We start from the raw sequence: 11,454 nt of genomic DNA, 5'->3' as shown, positions 1-11,454 counted from the left end.
TAGGGGCAAGGCTTTTTTTTTATCAGAGACCAAAAGTTGCGAACTTTATTGTCGTTGTTCTATACTAAATCCTTTCAGCAAAAATATGGCAATATTGCGAAATGATCAAGTTTCACACATAGAATGGATCTGCTATCCCCGTTTCAATAAAAAAAAATAATTTCAGTAGTAGTGGCCTTTAAGAGGTTAAGGTATTGTTTTTAGGGCGATCGACTTCTTTTCACACTTGCGTGGCAATTAAGAGCACAGACTATCTTGAATATATTAAATGTTTTATTAGCCTTGTTGTAGAGTGGGAAAATGTTAACATTTTGTTTAGTGTAGAAAATGCTTGTGATCTGGCCGCTACGTCAGTCACATGGAATGTAGCTACAGTACAGTCTATGATGTGATGGAAAGGTTAGTTGGACTTTACAGAAGCCATCTTCAGAGTCGCATGCCTGTTGCTTTACAAACAGATCATTTAAAAAAAAAAAAAAAAATGCTAGAAAGTGTCCACCTATTTCCACCGTGTTCTCATCACGTGAAGACATGACGTCGAATTTTCTCATGAGGTCTCTTTCGCAGAAGTCCAATATCCAAGGCGACGGTGAGGACAGTGATAGTCTCGTCTCTGCGGGCCTAGATGCATCCCTTACTTGTTGACTGTTAACTAAAAGCAGTCCATGTGAAGCTCCAGTTGAGTGTCCACACACACACACACACACACACACACACACACACACGCGCGCACACACACACTCAGTCACACACACAGCCTGAGGATAATACCACTCTGCTGTGTTTACAGTCTTTAGAAAATAACTTAAAAGCACAAACTACGTCTACAAACAAATGTCACAGATCTGATCCAATGTATCTGACACGGAAGGAAGGTTAGGGTCAAAATAAACAAGGCCGTCCAGGTCCAAAGAAGGCCGGGCGCGGGGGGGCGAGCTAGGAGGGCAGCATGGGCAGGAAGTGAGTGGACGGGTGTCTTCGCCGAGCCTTGTGGCCTCGGCGTGGCTTTCCCCGCCCGTTGAGGGAGACGAACATCTGCCGGCCGCCGTGCTTCCAGCGGAGGGAGGCGTACGTGTTGTAGCCGTTCTCCTCGATACGCTCCTTGAACTTGCAGCTGGGGTTGTACTTGATCTGCATGGAGACGGAACAAGAAAGGCTGTTAGCCACAAGTATGGTTGGACGGAGAAACTGCTGCTCTAAAATACGCGATCAGATGTTACTGTTCTATGTCAGGGGTGTCCGAAGTGCGGTCCGGGGACCATTTCAGAATCAGAAATACTTTATTAATCCCCAAGGGGAAATTAAGATTTTCAGCACAGTACCATTCAAGAGCAGACAAACATTACAGGGAGACAGAACAGGATCGCTGACGGGTCTGCCAACTTCCGGCGCCCCTTACAAAAAAGGTGACAAACAGGTAAAAACTTTTATTTTTTTTATTATTCAGTCCAAGCCTGGGTCCAGACTGAGGCCAAGAAAAAAAATAACTAGAGATGTCCGATAATGGCTTTTTTTCCCGATATCCGATATTACGATATTGTCCAACTCCTAATTACCGATACCGGTATATACAGTCGTGGAATTAACACATTATTGTGATGCCCCGCTGGATGCATTAAACAATGTAACAAGGTTTTTCAAAATAAATCAACTCAAGTTATGGAAAAAAATGCCAACATGGCACTGCCATATTTATTATTGAAGTCACAAAGTGCTTTATTTTTTTTAACATGCCTCAAAACAGCAGCTTGGAATTTGGGAAATGCTCTCCCTGAGAGAGCATGAGGAGGTTGAGGTGGGCGGGGTTGGGGCGGGGGGGGGGTGTAGGGAGTAGCGGGGGTGTAGATTGTAGCGTCCCGGAAGAATTAGTGCTGCAAGGGGTTCTGGGTATTTGTTCTGTTGTGTTTATGTTGTGTTACGGTGCGGATGTTCTCCCGAAATGTGTTTGTCATTCTTGTTTGGTGTGGGTTCACAGTGTGGCGCATATTTGTAACAGTGTTAAAGTTGTTTATACGACAACCCTCAGTGTGACCTGTATGGCTGTTGACCAAGTATGCGTTGCATTCACTTGTGTGTGTGAAAAGCCGTGGATATTATGTGATTGGGCCGGCACGTAAAGGCAGTGCCTTTAAGGTTTATTGGCGCTCTGTACTTCTCCCTACGTCCGTGTACTACTCCGTACAGCGGCGTTTTAAATAGTCATAAATTTTACTTTTTGTAACCGATACCGATAATTTTGAAACAGATACCAATAATTTCCGATATTACATTTTTAAGCATTTATCGGCCGATAATATCGGCAGTCCGATATTATCGGACATCTCTAAAAATAATCTCATAGCCATAGCACACATAAGCATGTGTGTAAGAGGGAAACATCAAAGAACACAAAGGACATAAAAGACATTAAAAGAGCAGAGCTGATGCAACCAGCCATTTCTACATCCATCCATCCATTTTCTATCGCTTGTCCCTTTCTCAGCTGCATTTGGGCGGAAGGCGGAGTTCACCCTGGACAAGTCGCCACCTCATTGCAGGGCCAAAACAGATAGACGGACGACATTCACACTCACATTCACACACTAGGGCCAATTTTAGTGTTGCCAATCAACCTATCCCCAGGTGCATGTATTGGAGGTGGGAGGAAGCCGGTGTACCCGGAGGGAACCCACGCAGTCACGGGGAGAACATGCAAACTCCACACAGAAAGATCTTCTACATACAGCTACAAAAGTAAAAAAACAAAACAAAACAAAAACATATACACTGTGGTGGCCTCTGCGGTGTTCCACGCCATCGTCTGCCAATTTATGGCCCACAGCCTCCTTTTTTTTTTACAGCCCGAAGCACATTTTAAAATACTATTATAAAAAAGTGGAATAAAAGGGCAAACAGGTGAAATATTACGAGAAAAAGTTGCAATCTTGACTCCGACAACATAAAGATACCATGCAGGCTGTATTTGTCTTTAAAACTGTCCTTGCACAACAAACAATGATGCATCAAAATCAATGATATGAATATTTGACCAATCGAAGGCTCCGATTACGTCAAGTGAAATATTCCACTTTGAAATATATTTTAGAGCAACTTTTACATGTTTTGTGTATTTCCAATGACTAAAAGGACATCTATTAACAAAACAAAAAACATAAAAAAAATACTTATAAATGACAGACCTGAAGTTTATATTGATATTTAAGCATTGGAAGTAAAAAATAATGTATGACTTATTTTTAAAATTTTTCTGAATTGGGCCCTTTTGTTGGGATTTTTTTTTTTAAACTATCATTACTAGAAAAAAAAAGAAGGAAAAAACAAGGAATCAAAATCAATGTTATAAATTATCGACGTATTTAAGGCTCCAATTTCTTGACGTCAAATATTCCAGCTTGACAATTTTTTGGGGAAAAAATGTTGCATATTTTGTGTTTTTGTCATTAAAAAAGGGATTTCTCTAACAAAAAGGGCAACAAATATAAAAATATGAAAACTTTATATCAACAGACAGACTAGAAGTTGATCTACAGATTTATGTTTAAAAAAAAAAAAAGACATATTTTCAACATTTTTGTGACTGAGACCCTTCTGGCTTCCCAGGACCAAACTTGAGGGGAACTCTTAAGGTAAAAAAAAATCTAAGTATGACATTTTGAAAAAATAAAATAAAATAAAAATGGCTTCTGCATGCTTTGATTTTTCAGGAAAAAGTTTGAACACCCTGGTTTAGTTTAAGAGAAGTATTTGGTCGATTTCAAAAGGACACTTTTCAAGTACTGTATTGACCCAAATATAAGACGACTCAGACTATTGGAGAATCGCTTTATTTTCAAATAAGAATTGTTTGACAAAAATCATCAAATCATGTTTTTAGGGGAAACAAATTTCGCCATATTTGAGTCAATATGGTAATTGACGACTCGTTGGTATTCTTTTATGTAAACGCTTAAGCAGCTTAACCAACTCAAAACAGTAGAATTTCCTAGTGGAACACCTGAAAGGTGGTACAATTGTACCCAAATATTCGGTAAAAAATGCGCCTCTGACGCAAATGTTTTTTTCTTTGGTATTTTTCGCAATATTTATTCCAAAACAGTGTTTCGAAAAAGAAGTTACGAAGCAGTAAGATTCCAGCGTCTTATCTTACCAGCACTTCTTATCAAAGTTAATATTGAGTATTTTGTTGTTGTGGTTAACTTCTTTTACATTTGTGACTTGTAAGGATGGTAAACTTTTGCAACACAAATCATGCTTTAAAAAAAAAGAAAAAGAAATTTAGGACTGTTTCTTGTTTTTTACATCTTACAGCATTAATGGTGCCTTCACAGATGTGTAAGTTACCCATGCCTTGGGCACTAATACACCCCCATACCATCACAGATGCTGGCTTTTGAACTTTGCGTCTATAACAATCCGGATGGTTCTTTTCCTCTTTGTTCTGGAGGACACGACGTCCACAGTTTCCAAAAACAATTTGAAATATGGACTCGTCAGACCACAGAACACTTTTCCACTTTGCATCAGTCCATCTTAGATGAACTCAGGCCCAGCGAAGCCAGCAGCGTTTCTGGGTGTTGTTGATAAACGGCTTTCACTTTGCATAGTAGAGTTTTAACTTGCACTTACAGATGTAGTGGTTTCCTGAAGTGTTCCTGAGCCCATGTTGTGATAACCTTTACACACTGATGTCGCTTTTTGATGCAGTGCCGCCTGAGGGATTGAAGTTATGTAATATCATCGCTTACTTGCAGTGATTTCTCCAGATTCTCTGAATCTTTTGATGATATTACGGACCGTAGGCGGTGAAATCCCTAAATTCCTTGCAATAGCTTGTTGAGAAATGTTGTTCTTAAACTGTTGGACAATTTGCTCACGCGTTTGTTCACAAAGTGGTGACCCTCGCCCCATCCTTGTTTGTGAAGCTGCTTTTATACCCAATCTTGGCACCCACCTGTTCCCAATTAGCTTGTTCACTTGTGTAATGTTCCACATAAGTGTTTGATGAGCATTCCTCAACTTTCTCAGTCTTTTTTGCCACTTGTGCCAGCTTTTTTGAAACATGTTGCAGGCATCAAATTCCAAATGAGCTAACATTTGCATAAAATAACAAAGTTTTCCAGTTTATACGTTAATTATCTTGTCTTTGCAGTCTATTCAATTGAATATAGGCTAAAAAGGATTTGCTAATCATTGTATTTTGTTTTTATTTGCGATTTACACAACGTGCCAACTTCACTGGTTTTGGCTTTTGTAAAAGTGCAATTTTCAGCGGGCTCCAAATTAAAATGTTTTAAAACCAAAAAACCTTAGCAGCCCACCAATATGTTACCAATAATGGTTTAAGAGAACAGATGTAACACATAAATGTGTAAAAAAAATTGCCGTTTGACCCGAATGGAATGGTTGACGTTCATGGCTGTCAATCACAGCTGTCTTGCACAGACGTGCATGCCTGTCGCACAGACCATTAGCGGGCGAGATCTTTGAGAAGGAAAGGCTTTAAAAACACATGTGGTTGCTGTGTCTCAGTCAAACCGGCGAGTAAGATATTTGAGATCATTGCAGCTCGTTCAAACATGAGCACCCTCCAACCGCTGCAAACAGCACCTTTAACGCGGCTTAGCTTCTTTTTACACCTGAATGCAGGTTCATTTTAAAATGTTACTTTAAACATTGTCTGTACAGTTAATGCGGGTTTTAGCTTGACCCTGGAACTGATTACCATATTTAAAAACAATTATGATTCCATATATTAGCTGCACCGGACTATAAGTCGCAGATATATACGTTGTGACATGAGTTATTTACATAGAAAGATTTTGTAAATATTTATTTACATACCTTAATTGTTTCCAAACGGTGCCTGTAACACGGCAGTAAAACTGCTGATCAAACAAAACTGACATCATCGTCATGAACCCACTAGCTGTGGCAGCTAGCTCTCCAATCAGCTAAATCCTATGTGTCAAAGTCAAGGCCCGCGGGCCAGATCCGGCCCGCAAATGAATGATCTATGGCCCCCGGGATGATATTTGATTACTATTAGAACCAGCCCGCAGGCCACAGCCGCCTGCTGCTGTTTTGCACGCACCAATACTCCATCGGTGTTGGCGCTAGGAATTTTCAAAATGGGGTCCCAAGGACCCCATCAAGGCATAAAAATGGGGTCCCACAGTAGATTTTTGGGGTCCCACTTTTTTGTAAGCGTTTTGAAAACAAATGATAAATGTATGCATTATCCTGTTATATCTCACATTCTATATTGTGTTTTGGCAAAAGGTTGCCATAAACTTTATTTGATTAATTAAAACAAATAATACAAAAGAAAATATTTTTTTATGCATATGTAAATTTATTCAGCGATAAACATTCATTCACTTTCTTCTTTCCTTCATGGATCTAAACTTTACCGCTGCCGGTATTTTTTTCTATATTTTTATTGTAATATTTTCAGAATGTGTTTGTTCTATTTTTGGCTAAAGTAAGACACAGAAAACAATCTGAAGTTGTCTTTATTTTTTAGTATTAATGCCATGATTGTAATAGTCCGGCCCGCGTATACACAGATTTTCCTCCATGCGGCCACCTGAGCTAAGATGAGTTTGACACCCCTGAGCTAAACAGACTCAATAACTCCACGGTGACGTTTTGGTGAATTTACTAAACTGAAACAATACAGAAACAATGCCATTGTAAGTTAATAATACTGACACAGACACTCTTAAACGTGTTAGCATATTTGCTAATGCTAACAGCGCCAGCTTCATTACATCACGATAGCATGTACAAATATGCATGAAAATACTCCTACATACATCACACATGGGATGTTTTAATAAGTAAAAATTTTTTGTATTTATATTGTAAACATTGCTTGGAGTGATGATTGAGGAATCCATACGAGTAGAAACGCTATGGATATTTAGAAGATGGAACAGCACTTTTACTTCTGGTTAAAGGCTTAGTCTAAAGCAGATCTGGGCAAACTAAGGCCCATTAAGCTTTTCAATCTGGCCCGCCGGACATTCCCAAACATTTTTCTTAGATCTTTAAGATGGAAACTCTCGCTGCCATAGTGATGTGCAGTGATGTTTTTCAATTACCGTAAGTCTTGAACTATACAAAGTATTTCAATAGTTGGAATCTGCGCTTTTGAATTAAATACTAGTTACTATGGTAACTCAGACAAAGTACCAAACAGTGTGGGTGGAGAGCGTTTCCACAGAGTGTTTCCAGAGCGGCCAGCCTGAAATGCGGGTGTCAGGGACAGACGCGGAAAGAGATTTTTTTTTACAACAAAGTTCTAAAGCTTAGATCTGATCTGTTGTGTAGGACTAGATGTTACAATCCCCGAATGCATACTTGAGACACCTATGCGACTTTGTGGGATGGTCAAGTGTGTGAAGGCATCCTCTGGGTTATCAAGTGGGCGCCCCCCTTCCTCAGTGTTTCGCTGATAGGCCCACGACACCTCCAGAGGGTTCTGCAGTGAGTCCCAGCGTCCCAGGATCACTCCCTAGATGCCATCACTCACTTGAAAGCCCAGGTGGAGTCCCTTAGCTTGACCCACAGCCACTGACTACCCTTTTCAGCGGCTTTTGAGAGGTCTTTCACTGCCTGCCGGTGGGCCTTCCCTCGCACTCCCATTTCCCTGAGGAGCCTGGATGTTGAGGTGGCCACGAATCCTCTGCAGCCTACTTCCACTGGGCGTACCCTCGCTTTCCAGCCTTGTTGTTGCGCATCGGCTGCAAGCTCAGTGTACCTCAACTTCTTGCGCTCGTAGGCCTCCTCCATTGCACTCTCCCAGGGCACCGTGAGCTCTATGATGTACACGAGCCTGAGCGAAGCTGACCACAGAACAAGATCTGGCCGCAGGTTGGTGGACGCAATCTCAACTGGGAAGCAGAGTCTCTGGCCCAGGTCTGCCAGCAGTTTCCAGTCCCGTGCCCCGCCTAGCTGTCCAGTGTCTGGTCTTGTGGGGGTGAGGTTGGCTTGACCCTCGCCCTCCCGGACAAATGTTGTTGCTTGCCAACGGGATGACGAAGGAGGAAGGGCATTGACACTTGTCCGTCGACTTTCCAGCACTGCTGCAAGACACTTTAGCACCTGGTTGTGCCGCCAGGTGTAAAGGCCTTGGGTGAGGCTGGTCTTGCAGCCCACCAGGATGTGCTTCAGTGTTGCTGGACTCGGACACAGAGGGCATGTGGGGTCTTCACCATACCACTGGCTGAGGTTTTTTGGAGAAGGCAGGACATCGTAGGCAGCCCTGATGGTAAAGCTCGCCCTGAATGCCCCCATCTCCCACAGCTCTTTCCAGGAGATCTTCCTCTTCTCTACCACAGCTTGTGCGCACCTTCTTGCTTCCTCTTCCCGACGTATCTCCTGGACCACCAGCTTGCGTCTCTGAGATGGAGTGGCTTTGCTCCAGGCTGGTGTACTGGCCCCAAGGCCAAGACCACTCCTCCCCTGCTGTACTCGGCCCACAATGTCTCTGTGCCTGAGTGCTGCTTTAGCCTGCTCAGTTGCAGCCAGTGGGGTCCACTTCCTCCCAGTAGCCAGGATGGGGGCAGCTTGGGCTACAAATGGATCACTCGAATCCAGTAGCATCTCCAATCTGACTTTGGCGCACTTGAACTCCTCTGAGAGACTGGAAATGGGCAGTTCTAACATTTCTTTGCCGTAGAGTCCAATACTGCTGAGGCACCTGGGAAGGCTAAGCCACTTCCTTGCAAATGAGCTAACCAGTCTCTCCAGCTTTTCCACCTTAGAGAGCGGGACTTCATAGAGGGTTAGTGGCCACAATAGGCGTGGAAGTAGTCTATACTGCATGCACCAGAGCTTCAGCTTGCCAGGAAGCAGGGTTCTGTCGATGTTCTCCAGGCCGCTGGCTACCTCCTTCCTGAGCTGATCTACCTGCTCTTTGTCTTTGAGGGAGGCATCATACCAACGACCTAGGGACTTCACAGGCTTCTCGGAGACTGTTGGAATAGGTTCCTCACCAATATGAAAGCGGTGGTGTGACAGTTTCCCCTTTTCAATAGAGATGCTTCTGGACTTGCTTGGCTTGATCTTCATGCGAGCCAGCTCGATGTTTTCTTGGAGCTTTCTCAGAAGCCGTACAGTGCAAGCCTTGGTTGTGGTGAGTGTTGTGAGGTCATCCATGTAGGCTCTGACAGGCGGCAGCCTCAGGCCAGGTCTTATTAGCTGTCCCCCAACCACCCATCGCGATGCCCGGATGATCACCTCCATGGCCATGTTGAAGGCCAGCGGGGAGATGGTGCAGCCGGCCATGATTCCCACCTCCAGGCGTTGCCATGCTGTGGTGTACTCGGCAGTTGTCACGCATAGCTGGACATCCTGGAAGTAGGCCTTGACAAGGGTTAGTGATATATCAGATTGTAGGTGGGGGTTTTTTTACCCTTTGCGTTCATATGTTGTCAATATTCAGTATTTTATCGTTCATAGTTAATATTGTAAATCCCACATTCTTTATTTTCATGTACATTCTGGGTGTCTCATTCAGTAAAAAAATTTAAAATTCCATTCCGTTTTTTAAGGCGGTCTGTCATAACGTTTTTAGCTTTCCATCAGACATTATTGTGAGGTTTTGTATTAGTGTTCCTAAACATAAATATACCGGCCCCTAGGCACATTTTTTTCTCTAAATTTGCCCCCCCCCCGAGCCAAAATAATTGCCCAGGCCTGGTCTAAAAAGAAGGGCACTGCAGCACATGCAGTGAGCGAACTCGTCCAAAAGATGGCACCATAGCACAACCCATATCACACCCTTTCAGTGTCTTTGCTTGTTTTGTTTTTTTTAACTATTTGCATTATTGCCGTCAGCGAAGATAAATCCATTGATTTGAAGTTGCTTTTCTTATAAGCCGCAAGGGTTCAAAGCGTAGGTAAAAAGTAACAGCTCATAGTCCGGAATTTACGGTATTTCTATTTCCATGATTTCCTATAGGAGCTTTTTTAAAATCTGAAAATTCTTTAAAAGAATTAAGTCATTGGATTTTTAAAGCACCTTTTCAGAGAGACCCAAAGCACTTTACACTTAAACCCATTGTTGATTTAGTTCACGTTGACATGTTGGTGGAGGTAAGCTACATGTGTAGCTACAGCTGTCCTGGGCTAGACTGATGATCACAGACATTCATTCACATTCAAACACTAGTGGGCTGCACTGGAAGCTAGGTGGGCTAAGTGTCTCGCCAAGGGACACAACAGAAGTGACTGGGTTGGATGATTTATTAGGGAATTGTTCCTTGTCAGCACTGTTGAAAAATATTTTTCACTGCTTCAAATATTCTGGAATGTTTGCATTATTTAAAGTTAAAGTACCCATGATTGTCACACACACACTAGGTGTGGCAAAATTATTCCCTGCATTTGACCCATCACCCTTGATCACCCCCTGGGAAGTGAGGGGAGCAGTGAGCAGCAGCGGTGGCCGCGCCCAGGAATCATTTTTGGTGATTTACTGTAACCCCCAATTCCAAACCTTGATGCTGAGTGTCAAGCACATTATGTCAAAGCAAGAATACTTTTTGCCATCTTGGTAACCAAAATTTTCTTCTTAAGCGTTTTTATTTTTTATTTTTTTTAAACCATTTAAGAAATTGTTCCGTTTCAATATTATTGGGTTGAAATTCTGCAACATGGTTTTTTTTAACACGTTCCAGATCAAATTATGCTTTTAATTTGCAGAGTAATTAGAAAAGGGGAAACATTTCTGACTATACACTCACAACCCTGGGACCTTTTATATAACGCTTTTTTTTTTTTTTAATGCACTGTAATTCTGATACAAGATGTTATTATGAGGGCTGTCAAAAATGACAAGTTAACAGATGTGATTAATCACAAAAAATATTGCATTTATCACGTACAGTCGTGGTCAAAAGTTTGCATACATTTGTAAAGACCATAATATCATGGCTGTCTTGAGTTTCCAATAATTTCTACAAGTCTTATTTTTTTGTGATAGAGTGATTGGAGCACATACTTGTTGGTCACAAAAAACTTTCATGAAGTTTGGTTCTTTTATGAATTTATTCTGACCACAGAAGGTCTTATCATTGTCCATGTGATGTCAGATGAAACAAAAATTGAGCTGTTTGGCCACAATACCCAACAATATGTTTGGAGGAGAAAAGGTGAGGCTTTTAATCCTAGGAACACCATGCCTACCATCAAGCATGGTGGTGGTAGTATTATGCTCTGGGCCTGTTTTGCTGCCAATGGAACTGGTGCTTTACAGAGAGTAAATGGGACAATGGAAAAGAAGGATTACCTCCAAATTCTTCAGGACAATCTAAAATCATCAGGTTGGGTCTTGGGCGCTGTTGGGTGTTCCAACAGGACAATGACCCCAAACACACATCAAATGTGGTAAAGAAATGGCTAAATCAGGTTAGAATTAAGGTTTTATAATGGCCTTCCCAAAGTCCT

The 11,454-nt window shown here is 42.1% G+C and overlaps 1 protein-coding gene across 1 annotated transcript in view; it reads right to left on the bottom strand.

Annotated features, from left to right (window-relative positions):
- Positions 1 to 288: 288 nt before the first annotated feature.
- fgf22 (fibroblast growth factor 22) overlaps positions 289 to 11,454 on the bottom strand; it is a 118,889-nt gene continuing 107,723 nt past the window's right edge. Inside the window, exon 3 of the mRNA XM_062038921.1 lies at positions 289 to 1,131. Coding sequence (XP_061894905.1) covers positions 937 to 1,131 — 195 coding nt within the window. The 3' untranslated portion in view covers positions 289 to 936. The remainder of the gene's footprint in view (positions 1,132 to 11,454) is intronic.

The sequence above is a fragment of the Entelurus aequoreus genome, linkage group LG27 (genome assembly GCF_033978785.1).
Source record: "Entelurus aequoreus isolate RoL-2023_Sb linkage group LG27, RoL_Eaeq_v1.1, whole genome shotgun sequence".
Taxonomy (NCBI): Eukaryota; Metazoa; Chordata; class Actinopteri; order Syngnathiformes; family Syngnathidae; genus Entelurus; species Entelurus aequoreus.
Note: the sequence above shows the minus strand (reverse complement) of the source record. Positions and strands in the feature narration are given on the sequence as shown.